General features: G+C 54.0%; 1 protein-coding gene across 3 annotated transcripts; it reads right to left on the bottom strand.

Annotated features, from left to right (window-relative positions):
• Positions 1-608: 608 nt before the first annotated feature.
• On the bottom strand, positions 609-6263 carry ASCL5 (achaete-scute family bHLH transcription factor 5). 3 transcript variants are annotated; one of them, XM_047840933.1, is made up of 2 exons: positions 6082-6263; positions 609-2197 (listed from the first exon to the last, which is right to left on the bottom strand). In XM_047840933.1, exon 2 carries the CDS (start codon positions 1716-1718, stop codon positions 1146-1148), a length of 573 nt encoding a protein of 190 aa, XP_047696889.1. In that variant the 5' UTR covers positions 1719-2197; positions 6082-6263; the 3' UTR covers positions 609-1145. The 3 variants fall into 3 exon arrangements, with proteins under 3 accessions (XP_047696889.1, XP_047696888.1, XP_047696890.1); XM_047840932.1 differs by lacking the exon at positions 6082-6263 and adding an exon at positions 3639-3742; XM_047840934.1 differs by lacking the exon at positions 6082-6263 and adding an exon at positions 3669-3739.
• Positions 6264-19138: the final 12875 nt, after the last annotated feature.

Raw genomic sequence — 19138 nt, forward strand, 5'->3', positions numbered from 1 at the left:
CGCTCCCTAGCCCCTTGACACCGTCCAGAAAAGGTGCTGGGTGGCCTAGTTCGGCACGACTACACCGCACCCCCTCCCATCTCAGTCCCTGCAGCTAGAGGTCAGTCCCCCCCACCCCATGCACACCCCATGTCAGGGAAAGCTAACGCCTCCACACTGGGGTGGAAGGCTCCCCGGAAGAACCTTGAACATGAACGCTTCAGGCACAGCCCCTACGGCACTGTGCAGAGACTGTGCACCTCGTCCGCTTCTCCCCCAAGCCCTCAGCGCCTAACTGCACAAGGGTTGTGTCTCATGCCTGGGACTCTGGCCCGGCCCAGATACCGTCCCTGATATACACAAAGCTCTGTCAATGTTAGTTGAATGCATGAGCTAACAGAACACCCCACACCGCCCACAGGAAGTGCTCCGAGCTGCCAATGGGAATGCGAGAGGGGCACCAAAGCACGTGGGGGTAGACAATGAGCTGGAATCACAAAACCCAACAAATCTTTTATTTAGCCTCTTGGTACAAACACTGTGCCATATGGTCCCCCTGCCCACAGAGGGATACAGGCTGAAGGGAAAAAACACAGTCCTCACACAACCTGGAGGGGGGGGTGGTGGGAAGTATGAAAAGGCTACACCAGGAGGTTAGGGCTGGGGGTGGATCCTAGCCCTCCATCAGGGAAGCCAGAGGGCACCACCAAGGCCCCCTCTGGGCTTCTTCCCAAGTCTGATCTCGATCTCGGCCGATGGCAAGCAGTAGTCTGGCCTCCGCCGTGGCCTCTGGGTTCCTCTCGGGGTGGGGTGGGAGGCGGGGGTGGCAAGCCAGCTCCCAAAGTGGACGCTAGTGTTTGAGGCCATCTCGTGAACGGCAAGGGCACGGCTCATCCAAACCAAAGACCGGCTGGCCTCCTAGGGAGTCGTAGACACAGGGTTGCGCCTGTGGCGACAGAGGACGGGGCAGGGCCACCACGGCGGGTTATGCACCACCCCGCCGCGGGCTGAAGCAGAGACGGAGACCCATCCAGGGACGGCCGTCCCGGGCTGCCCTCCTGAGGCCTGGAGCGGGCGCGGCGCGCACCCGCAACTTCCCTGGGCCCGGCGCCCTCACTGCTCCGACGGGGCTCCTCCGGTCTCTGTGGTGCCTGCTCTATCCCAGATCAGTGGCTGGATTCCTCCGACTCAAAGAAAGGCGAGGAGGAGAAGCAGGAAGACTCGGACGACTCGGGCACCAGGGAGGCGGGCCCCCGGGCCTCGCCGTCGCCCGGGCAGTCGGACGGGGAGCCCGCGGGCTGCGCGCCGTCGGGGGCCGCGCTCAGCAGCTCCTGCAGGTACTTGATGTAGCGGATGGCGGCGCGCAGGGTCTCCACCTTGCTGAGCCGCTTCTCCGCCAGGGCGCCCGGGAGGTGGCCGCGGAGGCGCGCGTAGCCCTCGTTGACGCACTTGACCCGCTGCCGCTCGCGCTCGTTGCGCTTCTGGATGAAGGCGGGCTCGAAGGGGTAATCGTACACCCCGAAAGCACCGGGGAAGGGCACGTAGGGGAACACGCCCGCGTAGGCGTCGTAATACTGCGGCTCGGCCGGGCCTGGGTACAGCAGCAAGGGCACGTTGCCCAGGGGCTCGGCGGGGGGCAGGGGCGCCCGGCGCGGAGGGGGCACGACGCCCAACTGCATGCAGCTGGGGGGCGCCAGGGACCGCCGGTCCACCAGGGTCCGGCAGAAGTTATTGTTCATGGTGCCGCGTGGAGCTGGACCCAGAGTGAGACCCTCCCCGGGAATCGCCCCCGCCTGGGGTCTGCACCGTCCTGACCACGGGGACGAGTCACATCGCCAGCCACGGCCCTGGGGTACGAGGATTGGTTAGGGCTTCTCTTTGCCCTGTGGGATGGCCTCCGAGGTGTCCCAAACACCAGTCATCGTTGTGGCCTAGCGGGGCTCCTCGCAGGGACTCAGCAGGCACCCTCTCCAGTCCAGTAGTGGCGCTGCACAACTCTGGGGACCCCTGCCCTCTTCCGGGGCGCCCATGTGGGCAGGACGGCAGACCTCTGCACCCCGCCCCCTCCTGAGCCCAGCATGCGCACCTCCCGCGGGCACTAACCCTGGGGCTCCATTCTGGTTCTTGTTCCTCACGGCCTTGGGGATCCCCCGGCTGCCTGGGCTGCAAACCGCCGGCTGCTGTTAGGAGTGTGCCCGCTCAGCTCAGGGACATGTTTCTAAAGAAGAGGAGAGTGAACACATCAGTTAGGAAAGGCTTTCTATGATGGGCTTCTTTGTGTTACCCCCATCCTCAAAGGGGATGTAAGCACTATGAGGGGAGGCAGTGTGGCTGCTGAAGACGATATACGGAGAGCAGGGTTCAGCCCTGCGTTCATCCCTTCATGGTTGGGGGGGCCTCTCTGGGTCATGGTTTCCACATGTGAAAATTTAAATATCCCTCACTGGAGGTTAATAATATGGGGGAATCAAATGAGAAAAAATATACCAAAAAACCCCACAAAACAAACAACCCTGGGCCTGGCTTATAAAAAGTGTCCAATGACCCTACAATCCAGCAATCACACTAGTAGGTATTTACCTAAAGAACACAAAAATACAATTCAGAGGGATAGGTGCACCAGATATATATATATATATATATATATATATATATATATATATATATCAGTATTATCTACAATAGTCAAATTATGGGGAAAGCCCAAGTGTCCATTGATAGATGCATGGATAAAGAAGATACACACACACACACACAAACACACACACACACACACACACTGGAATATTACTCGGGCACAAAAAAGAACATCTTGCCATTTGCAACAACATGGATGGATCTAGGGAGTATAATGCTACATGAGATCAGTCAGAGAAAGACAGATGCCATATGGTTTCACTCATGTATGGAATTTAAGAAACAAAACAAACAAAGGGAAAGAGAGAGAGAAGAGCAAAGTAAGAAAGAGACTCTTAGCTATAGAGACAAAACTGACAGTTACCACAGGGGGGTGGTTGGGGGATGGGTGAAATAGGTGATGGGGATTAAGGAGGGCACTTGTGATGAGCACCGGGTGTAGTATGTTAACTCACTGGAATTTAAATAGAAACTTTTTTATTTGTTTATTTTTAATGTTTTTATTTATTTTTGAGAGAGAGAGACAGAGAATGAGCTGGGGAGGGGCAGAGAGAGGGAGACACAGCATCTGAAGCAGGTTCCAGGCTCTGAGCTGTCAGCACAGAGCCCGACACGGGGCTTAAACCCACAGACTGTGAGATCACGACCTGAGCCGAAGTCGGATGCTTAACCGACTGAGCCACCCAGGTGGCCCACACTTGCTCATCTTTGTCCTTCATTAGGTCCCAACTCTGTCCCCAGTGAGTTCTGCCCTCCATGCTGAATGAAAACCAGGAAAACTCAACAGCGATTCCAAGCGCCATGGAGACTTGCATCTGCTCTCAAAAGCGGAAGCAACTGTGTCAGACATCAGGACAAATTCACATATTCCTTCCCTGCCCACCAGCCTTTCAGGGCTTCCCCCTCCTTTGTTCTAGAAAACCTCTCTCAAACAGACTCCCAGCTTTATCAGGACCACTCTCTGCTCATTCCTGACCTCACTCCTTGGCTTCTACTGACTGATCTTGGGACCCATCTCACACCTTTCTTGATTTTCCCCATCCCCGCCGTACTTTTGAGGGAGCTCCTGCCCCTGCTGACGGCCGGAGCTTAGCAGCCCCCAGCGCGGACTTTCGGGGCTGTGCCTTCTGAGTCTTCAAGCAGACTGTAAGCCAGCAGAGGGCAAGGGCTTGGCCTTTCATTCTTACATAATGAAAGCGTATACAACAGCTTCTTGCCCAGTGTTGGGTACATAACGGAGCTGACAATCAGTTGCTAGCGGTGCCCTTTTTTGGTAAAACCATGGGATCCAGGCTAGACTCTCCCACGTGACCCCCGTCTCTTCGTATTTGATTTAATTCATTCAAGTTTCATTTTGATAGACGTCAGTTTCTGTACCTCGAATGACAATTTCCGTAAATAGAACTTCGTATCTATTTGTGTTGACTCGATATCCGATAACTTACTTTCCTCACACACTGTTTACGTTCTTCGTAAAACTCTGCAGAGAAGTGACTCAAACAAGAAACCTCCCGGCTTGATGTTCTGGAGCCAGTTCTGTCTTTACCGTGAGGAAAGAGCGGAGCCTGGGAGGGAGTCTGGGCGAGAACACGCCTGCCTGCACGTGCGCTGTGCTCCACCCCTTCTGCCATCGGACTCCGCCCTCCCCCCCCCCCCCCCCGCCGCAAACTGGGACACAGAAGTATCACTGAGAGGCAAGACCTTCATGCGGGCAGCGCCGCTTTACCCAGGGCCTCGTGTACGCTAGGGGCCGCTCTAGGCGCTGGGATAGGGCGGCGAACACGTGAACACGGCAGTGACGTAATGGTAATGATAGTTCTAGCTGGTATTTATTATTTATGATGTGCAAGGCACCATGCTAGGCGCTTTCCATGAATCATCCCCTTTAACTCCTACACCATTCTCATGAGGTCGGTGCTAGAATCGACCAGTATTGGGGGGGGGGGGGGAGGGGGGATGGAGGCTCATAAACGTTAAGGTACTGCCCGAGTTTCCACAGTGAGTAATTTCATAAACTAACAAGTGCTAAATGACCATACCCTTCTTCATGCTTCTTCCCTCACTCCTTCCCCCAGGATTTCCCCCAGTGGCTTCACATTTGAACCAAAAGATCTCAGAGGGGCTTGCTCTAACCTAACACTAGTGTCTTTTTTTTTTTTTAAGTAGGTTTCACGCCCCGTGCAGAGCCCAGCGTGGGGCTTGAACTCATGACCCTGAGACCAAGACCTGAGCTGAGATCAAGAGTCAGACGCTGAACCGACTGAGCCATCCAGGCAATCCGGAGTATCTTATTAAATTATGATTCCTGTTGGAGGAGATGTCCCACTGCAGATTTGAATAATCCTGCTGTGACTGAACTTCTGCTCTGGTGACAGAGGTTCCGCAGGTCACCTTGGGAAGGTAACTCCGCCTTGAGGATATTCTCCAAGGGTAGCCATGAAGCTCTGTTGGGAAGGCAAGAATTGGGATGTAATCAGGCTGAGTCAAGCATCAGGAGCTGTACTCCAGGAAACCTGATAAAGACCCTTGCCTGAGCTTAGACAACCTGGATAGTGGGATGGTCCTCACTCAAAGGTCTGCAGCCTGGGCAGGATGCGGTCAGCAGCGGGGAGGAAACTAACCCTTCCGCGGAGTTCACTCGGCGGGGCAGAACCGTGTGTTAACAGTGCCCCCGTGTGGCGAGGAGAAGCAATGGCAGTGGTTGATTGATGAAATTCCAGGTCAGGACCTCCTGAGCGTTTTAACTAACTGCCTGCTCTAAGTCTCCGTTGGGAACTGTGTTTCCAGGTCTTTGGGAAATTTAAGGAGGAGGGAAGACCCCCCCACCCCCACCCCCATGAAGACTCACTCAGTTTTCTGTTAAGATATACTAAATTCTCTTCCTGAGTTTGTGGATCAATTCACATCACTTAAACTTCTGTTATGTACAATATGTATATCGAGCCCCGCATCGGGCTCTGTGCTTACAGCTCAGAGCCTGGAGCCCGCTTCGGATTCTGTGTCTTCCTCTTTCCCTGCCCCTCCCCTGCTCATTCTCTGTCTCTCTCTGTGTCAAAAATAAATAAAAACATTAAAAAAATTTTTTTAATTAAACACATTTTGTTATTTGTTTTGAACAGAAACTTGCACATTGTGTCACTATTAGACAACTCGCTAGATAGAAGTGTGGTTCTGAAGTCACATAGAGGCACTCCCCCTCCCCCCATGTTAGCTGTAGTGGTGACTACTGGATGGGTTAAGTTCAACCAACCCATAGATTGCTTTAAGCAGCCACAAAACAGCACCCGTGGGCAACGCTGTCCACTTTCCAAAGGGGTGCTGGCTCCTGTCTGGGACTGAGGGCACTCCTCGCCCCTGGCACCCCCACTCCTCACAGTTCTGCCCCACTCTGGTTTATTTTCACCCCGGCACAGCGGGGCAGATGTGCAGGGCAAGAGGTACCTGATATTTTTCCATGAAGCTTACCTCATGACGCGAGCACACCGAGCTTCCCCCTTTAGGACCACGATACGTTCACATCGTACCCTGCACGGCTGCTTTATTAAGGGCCAGCAGGACTCCAAACCCTCAAATCCAACTTGCAGTAGAGGAAGTTGCCAGTGGGGGTGTCCTGGGCTTCCCTCCCAAAGTCTTGCTGTTCCAATTGTGCAGCGTGCAGCGTTTGCCCCTCCGGTAGCCCCTCCTTGTTGTCACATGCTTCCGGAGGCTCTAATGTCACAAGTCCCAGGGATGACACATTGTTACAGCATCTTGCTGATGGCTTCATGAGCATCGCCTGCCGACCCCTGTCCCAGCCCCCTCCCAAGCCACTGAGTCTGGTGGCTACTCAGTCTCATTCTCCCACTTTCCCTCATGCTGGACTCTCGGTGGCCCGCGGACAGCCAGCGGGCTCTCTCCCTGGAGCACATCCCGACGCCACCTCCTGACCAGGTTGTAAACTATAAGTGAAGGAACTCCTGTCTTATACTTCATTAAAAAAAAAAAAAAAAAAAAAAGTTTATTTTTGAGAGAGAGTGTGAGTGGGGGAGGGGCAGAGAGAGCGAGGAGGACAGAGGACCCGATGCAGGCTCCGCGCTGACAGCAGAGATCCCGATGCGGGGCTTGAACTCACGAACTGTGAGATCATGCCCTGAGCTGAAGTCAGATGCTCAACCGACTGAGCCACCCAGGCGCCCCTTATACTTCATTTTTAAGACAATAGCATATGCTCAACAAATGTTTGTTGATCGACACTGGGAATCCCCGGGGAGGGCCGAGCCATCATTTATCAAACAAGGGGAGATGTGAACTTCCAAAAAGACCGGTTAAAGAACAGCTTCTCTCACTGCCTTCACTGGGAGTGGAGCCGGAGGTGGGAGTCGGAGGTCAGAAATTGGCTGAGCGTAGAACCCATGGCTGCAGCGGCAGCTTTGGGGACAGGGAGTTCACGGTCCCCGGCTTCTTCTACCACTCTCAGAGATTCCTACAGTTGATAAACCCACCATGGTGCCTTTGAGCCCCTGAGCCAAGACTTCTTCCAGAGCCTGCCACCCTCTGCGGCCAAAACCTGGGAGAATTTATAAGGAAACCAAGCACGTAAAATGACAGAGGGAGGACCTGGCTGACTCAGTCGGTGGAACATGTGACTCTCAATCTCAGGGTCGTGAGTTCGAGCCCCACGTCGGGCATAGAGATTAGTTAATTAAAAAAAAAACACACACATTTTAAGTGACGGAACTGTTTGGCCTTGTGCTGTCATCTTGCACATCTCCTGGCCGCCAGCAAGGTGGTCACTAAAACTTTTCCCCAAAGGGCTCCGTGGTCAAATTCTTTCAGAAATGCAGCCCCCTTTATTCCCTTTCTTGGAGATTCTCAAGATGCATTGACATCCCAGAGAAAGCCCTACAGCAAAGAAAGCCATTTTTGGTTAACGCAGAAATTCCCAAATGACCTCAGAGAACTTTTTCCCTCATTTCAGGGAATTCAACGATAAAATCTCCAGAATAAATATGTACTTTTTTCTTTTTGGATAAGAAATTTCATAATATCCCTTGGGAGTCTGTCTTATAGACTGTAACTCTTTTTTTTTTAATTTATTTTTGAGGGAGAGAGAGAGAGAAGAAGTGGGGGAGGCGCAGAGAGAGAGGGAGACACAGAATCCGAAGCAGGCTCCAGGCTCTGAGCTGTCAGCACAGAACCTGACGTGGGGCTCGAACTGTGAGTTCATGACCTGAGCCGAAGTCGGACGCTTAACCGACTGAGCCACCCAGGTGCCCTTGGCCTGTAACTCATTCTAGAAAGATAACCTCACCACTCCCACCATATGCATATGCAACACCCCCCAAATACATGTGTAACATACATAATCATTTCAGTATCTCACTGCTGTCACACTGGGTCTGACCAAAGAGGAGGGGGACAGCCAGGCCGGTGACCACATGCCCACATGGTGCCTTCGGAGGGTTAGACACTCTGGTGCCTTATGCTCTAAGCAGATACAGGGTGCGTGCAGGCTGATTTCAGCCCCTCTGGCCCCTCGGCCTGCACTGGACGAGGCAGGGCCACGGTGGCCTCAGCCCCAGAGCTGCCTAGCCTCACACTGCCCGCCACGCCATCCTTCCTGCCTCCCGTTTTGGAAAGCTCTGTTTGCCCCTGAGCAAACTGTCTGCACCACTTTCAGCAAATAGAACAGCACTGCAGAGCTTTGGCATGGGCTGACGGAGCCCCGTGCTCCAGCATGGCATCACTCTGCTGAGAATCTCAAAGAAGAGGAAAGGAGTGGAGAAGGGAAGCCTAATGTGGGGTAGGTGCCTTCTGATGTCTCATACTTTGCCTGCTGGCCTGCTCTCCCTGTCTTGGGTGACCCTCATGCCAGAGAAGAGGTAGGTATTATTGTTTCCATTTACAGAAGAGGAAACTGAGGCTCAGAGAGGCTAAGAGAGCGCCTCAGTGGCGCACAGCTTGCGTGCAACTTACCGGGGTCTGGTCAGGTTGATGCATGAGGACCTTCTTGGCTAGGCAGGGGTCCCCAACTTTGTTGGAGGAGGACGATCATTATGGGATCTCCTGGGGGCCAGAGTCAAGTGAGGGGCTCGGTCCTTCCTACTTCCCTGGACTGTGACCCGGTATTTGCTTGGGGGGGTGGTCACAGGAAGATGCTGTTGGAGGCACCTGCTTCGACTTCCTAGGAGTATCAGGCTCCCAGCCTCCTGCTGGGAGGAAAACCCCAGAGCACCCCAACTCCAGGAGTTCCCGAGAGAGGTGGCCAGACACGTGGGAGAGCACAGACTTTCACCCTGGACTGAATCCTGGCTCTACACTCACCGGTTGAGCAGCCTCAGGCCAGATAGTGATTTCTAGAAGCCTCAGCTTCCGCATCTGGAGAAAGGGGGCAATAATATCTATCTCGGGGGTTACTGTAGAGATAAAGGTAATGTGCCTTAGTCACGTGGCACCCAATAGGAATGGCATTACCGGAAGCTGGTATCGTCAGTAAGGCAGGGCGACCTTGGGAAGAGCTTCTAGAAGCTCTAAGGTCCCTGGATACGTCTGCAAAAGGCCCAAAACAGCGTGTGCCGTTCTCCAACATCGTGACTGGACACAGCGCTGATGCCCACCTCAAACAGCTTCCCACAGTCGCATCTGTCGTGATAGAAGCCCAGAAGGAAAAGTCTGTACCCAGGGCTTGATTTTGTTTCTCAAGTCTTTGGAGGAACAGGGTAACCGACTTCACATAACTCTCTACAGAAGCTGGGTGTAGTTAGCGCGTGTCCTACTGCCTGTCAATTCACCCACCAAACCTCTTCTGAGCTCCTTCCAGGAAGCCTGCTCTGGGCTGGGGCTCAGCACAGGACAGCCACAACGGCTGTCCCCAGTGCGGCAGGGGAAAAGGACTGCGTGTGAGCAACAGTGCCCATCGCACACCTAGCACTTTCCTATGTGCCGGACCCGTCTCTAAGTGCGCTCTCATACAGCCCTGGGAGGGCAGCACTGACAGTAGCCTGGGTTACAGGTGAGGACGACAAGGCTCAGAGAGGTTAAGCCACTTGCCCAAAGTAACACAGCTGGTACAGGACAGAGTTGAGACTCACATCCAGGGATCTGGGCTCCTGAGTAAGCCCCGCTCACTGTCGTGCTCATAAGGAGAAATACCACCAGAAAGGGAAAAGCAAAAGGAGTTGCGAGTTGAAGATAAAGACTCACGGCATGAGGTTAAGGAAAACGCACCATGAGACCATCTCAGGTTTGCTCCGGACTTCCCGGAACTGGGATGTGTGGACAGTAATGTCTGCCTGGTCTGTTTGGTGATCAAATGGGTAAGTTTGTAAAATCACTTTGTAAACTGTAAAGTTCCAGACAAGTGTAAAAGGATTGTAATCATTAGGTTTGCGATTGCCATTTTAAAAGAAGTGGCCGCCGGGGCGCCTGGGTGGCTCAGTCAGTTAAGCGTCCGACTCTTGATTTCGGCTCAGGTCATGATGCCAGCGTTGAGGGAGAGAGTCTAAAGCTGGGCTGTGTGCTGAAAGTGAGGAGCCCGCTTGGGATTTTCTCTCTCTCTCCCTCTCTCTCTCTCTCTGTCTCTCTACCCCTCACCACCCCCCCCCCCAAATAAATAAACATTTAAAAAAAATAAAATAAAAGATGCGGCCACCAATCAGGTACCACCTCTCTGTATATGCTGGAAGGGTGAGAGCTAAGGGGTCAGAAAGATTTCTCAAATATGCTTTCAAGCCTGCAATGAACTTTGGGAAAAACCCATTCTTGCATTCGTCACCAAGGGACCCACTAGATTGACCTTCAGAAACAGTGACTGCTCCTCAGGAGCCATTGAGAGCTTAGAATTCCGAGCACGGCTGGACCAGAGAACAACAGCTAACTTGTCCATGAGATTTCCTCCAGGTCAGCCACTGTTGTAAATGACACAGATACGTGTGCTTGCTTGCACACACACATGCACACATACATACATACGGCCAGTGACTGAATCCTCACTACAAGGCAGGAACTGTTATTATCCTTATTTTGCAGATAGGAAACTGAAGCACAGAGAGGTCAAGTAACTTTCCTAAGGGCACACAGCTGATTAAATGTTAAACTTGGCATTTGAGAGAAACTGGCATACGCCTTGGGACTGGTTAGCCATCATCATTCTGTCCAAGGAGGAGTCTTTTTTAACAGTCTAAGAGAATGAGGAAAAACTAAAATTCAAGAGAGAGAAAGACTGTTCTAGTCATTTCTCTTTCTACCCACACTCTCACCTCCCCCTGCCCCCTGCTGTCAGTTACACCCAAAACAGGGAGGAAAGAAGCCACAGCCTAGAAGCCAGGACATCTAAGACTCATCTGGATCCAAAGCTACCAGTAAGTGCTAATGTGATTCAGTGGGCAAATCTTACCAAGAGATAAAGCTGCTCCTTCCCTAGCCTTCAGGGAAACAGCTCAGAGGAGTCCAACAACCTCATGGTGGGGGTGAGGGTCGGTGGGGAGGGTGGTGTTAGGGTCGCAGGAGGGCAGCTGGGGAATGAAAGGCCAAGGGAAGGGACGCTCGCCAAAATTCTGTTGGGAGCCCAGTATATAACCCGATTCTCGGTTAACAGAATCCTGACTGCTTCCAAATGCAAGTTACTCTGATTCCTGTTCCGATCGTGGCCAGCACAGAGTAAGTGCTCAAGGGTGTTTCTGAAGCCATGCTAATTTCAGAGACAAGAACCGGGGAAGGAAAATCACCCTGTGGAGGCATGGTGAGCGCAAACCAGGCGATTGCGCAGAAGAGCTCTGACCGGGAGACTGCGAACCGAGCCCAGCTTCCCTTGATGGGGAACAGTCGGCTGCAGGCTGGGTATGTGGGCTGAGGGGGCGCCACCGAGGATGCCCCCCAGGGCTCTCCCGAGTCACCCCCTCAGCCGTTAGTGTGGCTGTCTCCTCTCTGGGCCTCCTGCCGTGGGCCTAGCACCAACCTCAGGCAGAGAACTGGTCTTTGGAGCCCGTATCATTGCTGACTAGGGGAACAGAGGAAAAAGAGATTCTCACCCCCTTCGCCACAAAGAAAGTCACCCTTGGGGGCGATGGGTATTTTCCTGGGTAAAAAATCCCTGAGGGCCGCAGAGCAAAAGTCTGAGGTTTCCTGAGGCCCCTCCCAATCACGGAATCAGAGAGTTTGTAGGTGGGAAGTGACTTCCTGCTTCAGGGCCCCGGGAACATGGCATCTCCTTGGTCTGCGATGACGGAGGGGAAGAGAGGTAATGTTGTTTGCATTGCCGATGCTTCAGGCATTGGACCTCACTGCCGTCAGAGTGTCCCTGTGAGGAAGTGTCCCACTCCACAAGGAGGAAGCCAGGGCCCGTGTGGCCAGATCAGACAGTGGCCCTGTCTCCTCACCTCCTCACCCCAGGTCCCTCTCCTGGTGGCTGAGGTCCTCACGGCTCCCTCCACGTCCAATCCCCGGGCTTCTCCGATCTGTCTCTCTCATTCACGCACTTAGCCACGTTTCAGACAGAGTTCGTGCTCTCTGCATCTTGTCAAGACTTGGCATCCAACCAGGGACTCTGGGGCTGGCCAACCGTGGCTTGGGATCCTGGCTTTGACATTTCCCAGCTACAGCGGCGTGAGCCACCCTGTTGGATTTTCTCTTCTGTGGTGGGGGACGGCTGTGACACTCCCTCCCTAGGGTTACCGTGTAGTTGCAGGAGGTCGCGGGCGCGAGCTTCTTTTGTGCAAGCGCTCAGTCCACATCTCTGCAGCTGCTGCCACTGGGGACGGCAGCTGGTGTCGGGCTCCCATCCCGCCCCACACAGACCCTCTAGAGGCGCAGAGCCAGACTCATCCTCTAAAACCTTATTTTGATTATGTTGCCCCCTCCTCCATAGGCGACTTACAGCTCTTTAAAGCGTATCCCCTCTTGCCTGGCACCAAAGGCCCTCAGCGGCATGCCGACCTTCTCCTTCTCCGACCTTCCCTCTCGGCGCTTGGCCGAGTCAGCCCTCGCCTCCACTGTGACCCATTTCTCCACACCGGCCTCGGCCTTCTCCCCACGACGCCTCGGTCACTCCCCTCCTGGAGTGTCAGCCCCTGCCTTTCCACCCGTCCAAATTCAAGTCCTCTGGAGCCAGATGGAGTCTGTCCATGGCCATGGAGACCACCCTGCCCCCTCCTGTTCTATTCTTTTTCTCTCTCCCCTGAATCCTAGAGCCTTTGCGTTGTTGTCCCTCATCAGCCATCATCGGTTTGGGGACGCTCTCTCTCGGGCTGTCCTCTCACCCGGCCGATGACCTGGCCACGTTTGCGTCTTGCTCTCTCACGGAGAAAGGCGGGGCCGTGCCTCGTGTGCCTCAGCATCCCGCAGGGCTGGCGCTGCTCCTGATGCCCAGGAGGTGCCCCTGGTGGGTCCCTCAGGTGCCCTAAAGGTGCAGGGGCGATTCAGCGGCCAAGCACACGCGGTCACACATGAGGGTGACCCACCCGGTCCACAGAACGCTGCGGTGACACAGGAGCTCACGAGCCGCGTCTAGTTTCTCGTGTCTGCGGTGACGCAGCGATGCCGACATTCCAGGCCGGAGAAGACAAAACTTTTCCATCCAACCTGCTTCCTGTGGCAGCAGAATAAAAAAGCATAGGCGCCGAACGGGAGGAAATACGGTTTTAACAGGGACGGAATCTCGGCTCACTTCATGGGGATGGGGGCTGCAACCTAGCGGGCACCTACCATGTGCTGGCAACATATTTAATCCCCTCATGGTAACTTCTCTTCCCTGTGCTGCAGATGGAGAAACTGAGGCTCAGAGAGCTTCAGTGAGCTTCAGTGAGATCGTGTTTCTGGGAGATAGCAGGATTACAAACCCCACAGGGAGATTTCTGTAGAACTTCCTCGGTGCTAGGCGCTGGTCTACGCGTTTCCACCGTATGACCCTCACAGCAGTCCTACGGGGTAGGTATTACTGGCCCACTTCCCAGGTGATGGGACTGAGGGGCAGATAAGCAAATGGCCTGTGGTCTCACAGCCACCAAGTGACAGAGCTGGGACTTGATCCAGACAGCCTGCTCCGGAGGTCACACCCGGAGCCACCTCAAGCCTGCTCCCACATTCAAACACAGGACCAAGCTCTCCCGTGCACACCCCTTCACATTGTAGCTGCTTTCCAGGAGGGCTAACCCCAGCTGATTTCCACCCAGAAAAGCCCTGCTTTAGTCTCCGGACACTGGCAGGCATCAGGCATTGGGCCAAATGCAGTGGCAGTGGACTGTCCCAAGATCAAGTCCACGGGAAAATTCCCAGTTGGTGGCAAAGCCTTCGGCAGCACAGCTAATCTCGCCTGCTCCCCTCAGAGATGGGTGCCATAACCCCAGCCAGCAGGTGGCTCGGCTCCGCTTTCCTTTCCTTTGGGTAGGAGAGCCATCGGGGGTGACTAAGCCCTGAGTAAACTGTTCCCAACCTCACTCCTCCGAGCCGGGTGGGGCCGTCACTATTTCAGGACAAAACTCAGACACATCCCTCAGCCCCCACCTCTGCACAGTTACCTCCTCGGGCGGGGATCGCTCCTCCAGCACCGCGGCTGCCGCTCACAGCGATCTGTGTCTCGTGGGCCTTCAGGGGGACAGAGGGACCTCGGTGCTGCCCGTCTGTCCTGTGGCGCCTTCGGCAGCCTCTGGCCCGGCTTCCCTGCCACAGCACCAGGAGCCAGGTACACTTTCCTGATTAAGCTTCAAACGGCGGCGACACACCCAGAAGGGGAGGGAGGAGGGCGGTGGGGGGCGGGGGGGCTCCTCTGATCTGGGATCCACTCCCAAGGAGGAGAGAGGGCCACTCTCGGCCTCCTGTGATTGGCTGCCCCAAGTCCAAGCAAGACAAATGCGGTTCCGGCTGGAGCCAAGGGTGAGCCGGGATGCTGTCCCCCCAGGGTGCTGCCCACCTGAGGGCCAGCGGAGGGCCAGCACACCGGCCCAGCTGGCAGGGAAGCTCAGAGAGCCTCCAAGATGGAAGTGTGTGCGGCAGGAGGGACTCTCGAGCTTAGGAAATGCCTCTTGACTGTGGCTGGTGCAAAACCTGGGACGACACAAGGGGTCTCTTCTCATGGGGCCAGTCCTTCTGGCTAGGGGAAGATAGCCCTGTCTCTGGAGTGACTTTATGGTACCAGTCTGGGTGCTGGGAGCTGATGTGGTCCCTGGACCCTCCTGGGGAAGGATGGGGGACTAAGAGGGCTGTGGTGGCTCTCTAGGACACAGTTCCAGGGCGGGGCAGGACACGTACTCGCACAGTTGGGCTGGGGGCTGCCGTGTGCCCGCTGGGGACTACGGGGCAGCAGAGGGCTATTCCACAAAACTGCCTGATGCCAGAGCTGGAGGGGCCCTTGGAAGCCACCCGGGCCACAGAAACTGCCCCCCCAGAGAGGGCAGGGTTTGTTCAAGACACGCAACCAGCTAGTTTAGCCTTCTGCAAAGCAAGACCTCCGCTCTGGCAAAGCTTACTGACCTAGACAAGGTGGAAGCAAGGAGACCTGCGTGCTGGCCTCTGCCTTGTCACCCTCCCCTTTGCGTTGAATACTGTTTCCTTTCAGAAAGAGCCTGGGGGGAGGGGGGGCAAGGTACCCCTCTCAGCAGGAGGGGGAGACACTCCTTTCCCTCACATGGTTACAAACTGCACCACTGAGCACTTACTCCCTGCCAGGCTCTGTTACACTCACACACGCCCATCGACCCCTTCCGACACCCTATGAGATAAGTCACTATTCCCGCTTCTCTGCCGAGGAAAGGAAGACGGATTAATTTGCCCAGATCCACCCAGCTCGGAAGAGTCAGCGCTGGGATTAGGACCCAGGCAGACTGGCTCTGGGGCCTACCCACCTGGCCTCTTCGCTACAGTGTCCTTTGGTCTGGGCCAGGTCCGGGGTTTCCGGGCGTGGATCCACTTGGTGCCTGCTCTGGGCTCCCCCGGCTCCGTCACACCAGCAGAAGCTAGAGAAGACCCTCTCTCGGTACTCGTTTACCCCCGTTCGGCCAGTGGGACACTGGCATCCAGAGAGATTAAGTAGTTTACAGATGTCAGTTCCGAAGGTACCTTAGATATCAACCACCTCCGGGGTCCCCAACCAGCGGCAGTAGCACCCAGCTTCTTGCAAAATTTCTGCCATTTCCGAGCACCGTTTGAACGGTTTTGCTACGATTTCCTTGGTATGTACTCACTTCCCCGCTTTTTTCTCGTCCTTAGCACTCATTTCCCTTGAAATCACCAAGTTTATGTGCTGATGGTGGTTTTTTTTTTTTTTTCTAATACTCATTAAAATAATCATAGAACTACTAGAATAAAAAGTATTCTTCGGGGTACCCCCCCTAAAATCACGCTCAGGTGAACCACACTTCGGGAAACAATGGGCTGGTGTAACGTCCTCACTCTCTACCTCGAGAACTTCAGGCTCAGTCAGGAGGCCTGCTGTTTGAGGTCAGGCAGCGAGTGACAGAGCCAGGACAGGACCAGGGCTCCCGACTCCCAGCCTGGAGCCTCACCCTCTGTGTCCACCCTGACGCAGTAATCAGAGAAGCCCAGTGCTCTCAGGGCCTGCCTGCCTCCAGCCTTGGCTCTGAGCTCAAGTCCATGGCTGGGGAGCAGGGAGATCGGGGGCTAAGGGAGTAGCTAAGGGCTAGGGGCCACCAACTAATCACCCCCAGGGGGCTCTGAGAAGAACTTCAACAACAAAGGGATTTAGCTGAGGGGTCAGGGTTTCCTGGGGCCCTAGGGCCCCCGATCGCACTAAGTAGGAATTCTCTGTTCAATCTATGCAACCTTGACCTGATGGGTAGGAGTTTATGCTGTAACAGTAATAACAGTGAAGTAAGAATAACCAGCACTAAGTGCTTATTTAGGTGCTAGGATTGTTCTAGGTGTTTTATACACGTTAATAATTTATTCCTTATAGCAACCCAATGAGGTAGGTAATTACTCCCCTTCCACAGTGAGGAAACAGGCATGGCTTCAAGAGCTACTCAAAGTTGCCAAGACAGTAAGGGGCAGAGTTCGCATTTGTTCCCAGGCTACTGGCTCAGGGTTCACGCTTTTAAGTGCCCCACTTGCTTTACTAAATGGAGGGCTGATCTTATGGGGAGATTTCGGTCCAGCCCCTCCTAATGACAGCCATCACCAGATAAGCACTTAACCACGGGCTAGACCCCAGGCCAAGGTATCACTACAGATGAGGGGATTGGCTCAGAGGGGTGGAAGGGCTGTCCGAAGACGCCGGGTCTGTTCATCCCAGCTTCTAGGCTCTGAGCTCCACCCAGCCACCCACCCTGCTGGCTGCCTGGAACCTGTGGAAGTTGCCTGCACTTGGAAATCGGAGGCTCAGGAGGAGCTAGGAGGGAAAGACTCGGCCTTCTCCTCCACACCTGCGGTCATGTCTTAAAGCCCTGCTTCCTCCTCAGCCCCCTAGGGCAAGTGGGTGGACAGTGGAAGCTGGTGAGAAGCCCGAGTCAGCTTCTGACAGTGCCTCCTGCCCCAGACGGCGGAGCCTCAGAGGCAGCTTGGGAAGAGCCAAGTGCCTGGTAGCTACGCCTGCGCCCACCTAGGGGAGGGCCTGGGTGGAGGGCCCATCAATTCCTCCCTAGCAAGGGCCCCACCCAGTAACTCTGCCAATTTGTTCTGGGGCTCAATGCTGTGGTACAGGTAAAACATGACCTCAAGGCCTAATAGGCCTCAATAAAGAACTCAAGACTTAGGAAATGGGGAGCCCTTTATGGTTCTGAGGGAGGGAAGCAACAAGATCCCAAGAGAAATGAAGGCATGAAATGGGGAGCGGTGGTAGGGGTGGAGGAAGGGGACAGATTCCTGAACAGTTGACCCTTGAACAATAGGTGTGTGTGTGGGGGGGGTTATGGGGGCCCACACCCTGCGCAGTTGAAAATCCACATATAACTTTTGACTCCCCCAAAACTTAACTACCAATAGCCTACTGTTGATTTGAAGCCTTACCGATAACACGAAGAGTCGATTAACACATATTTAGCATGTTATATGTAGTATATACTGTATTCTTACAATCAAGTAAGCTAGAGAAAAGAAACTGCTATTAAGAAAATCATAAGACAGAGAAAACACATTTACAATACTGTGCTGTAAAAAAAATCCACATATAGGTGAACCTGTGCAGTTCAAACTTATTCAAGAGTCAGCTCTGCTTGGCGGTCAAGTTGGTGGGACTTTTGAGTGATTGGGCACAGGAACTGCGGACAAAGGAAATATCAAGAATTGAGTGACCTCCAGGTTTCTGGCTTGAACGATAACGGATATAAAGGTCAGTTAAAGAGCTTAATCTTGGACGTGTGTATTTTGACAGGCTTGAGGCACCCTGTGGGAGAGTCCATCTGAGAGCTGGGTAGACAACCCTGAAGCTCAAGGGTCGGGTCTGGGCTAGAGAGAGAGATTCTAGAGTTAATATCAGAAAATCACAAAGGAGAATAGACTTTCAGGAAGAGTACTTGGACATTAAACTTTAGATTGAGTCATGGAGGCTGGAAATGGAAGCCTGAGAAATGTCAATCTTTAGGAAGAAGTGAAGGGATGGTGAGAAAGGGCAAGGAGGACCGAAGATGCAAGGTCTCTGAAGCCAAATGAAGAATTTCATGAAGGAAGAAGGATCAGGGCATCAAATGTATTGGGGGGGGGGGGGGGTCGGGCAGAAAGATAAGAACCAAGGCTATCCTCTGGGTCTGACAATTACGGTCATCAATGACCTTGCCTACAGAGGGCTCGGGGTGAAGGACTGAAAGGGAAGGTGGAAGGCATGGGGTCAGGTAGTAGACTCCATGGTAGTCAGAGGTGGACATGGGGCCCGTGGAAATTTCTTCGGAGGGCAGGAGGACTGGACATGTTAATAGGCTGAGATGGACCAGGAAATAGGGTGAGGTAGAGGTCCTTGGGAGAAGGGGATGGGTGGGTTGGCTTTGAACAGGAGGGACATGCTACCCCCAAGACCACAGCAAAGGCAGTAAGGTAAGTACGAAGAAAAAGTTTCAGATGGGAGTAAGGAAGTTGAGATCATACCTACTGGCCTTGATTTTCTTGAAGTAGCAAGGTAAGATTTTCTAGGGTAGGGAGAAAGGGAAATAAAAAAAAACTTTTCTCCACTAGGAAAGTTGCCTAGTGACCTCCACAAAGAGTGAGCCACAAGACAGGACTAATGCCAAGGGATTAATGGCCCCCACAAAGGCAGAGAGGAGGTGGGGGGGGGTGGTAACCACCAGCCCTCAGGGGCCCCACTCAGTCTCTCATAGGCAGAGCTGAACTGCCCAGGGAGGAACAGAGAAGACAGGCTGGGTTGTAGATCCACACTTGGAATTTTGCTGGTGGAGTACGGTAGATGCAAGAGGACAAGGCAGAGTGGGTCTGAGTGAGAAATGCAGAGAGACCACCAGGAAGTGTTCCGGCCTCACACCGTGGGGACCAATTCTAAGACCCTAGTCCCCAGGGCCAAACCCAGTGTCTTCCCGGTGGGCCTGAGCCTTGCTGAACAGCGGATCTCGTGGGTTTGATAGGAGACACAGGATTCCCGAGCACGACA

Source organism: Prionailurus viverrinus, chromosome F1, assembly GCF_022837055.1.
Source record: "Prionailurus viverrinus isolate Anna chromosome F1, UM_Priviv_1.0, whole genome shotgun sequence".
NCBI lineage: Eukaryota > Metazoa > Chordata > Mammalia > Carnivora > Felidae > Prionailurus > Prionailurus viverrinus.

What these genes read in the sequence shown, in the direction of transcription:
- ASCL5 (XM_047840933.1), bottom strand. Translation starts at nt 1,718, where the DNA reads ATGAACAATAACTTCTGCCGGACCCTGGTGGACCGGCGGTCCCTGGCG.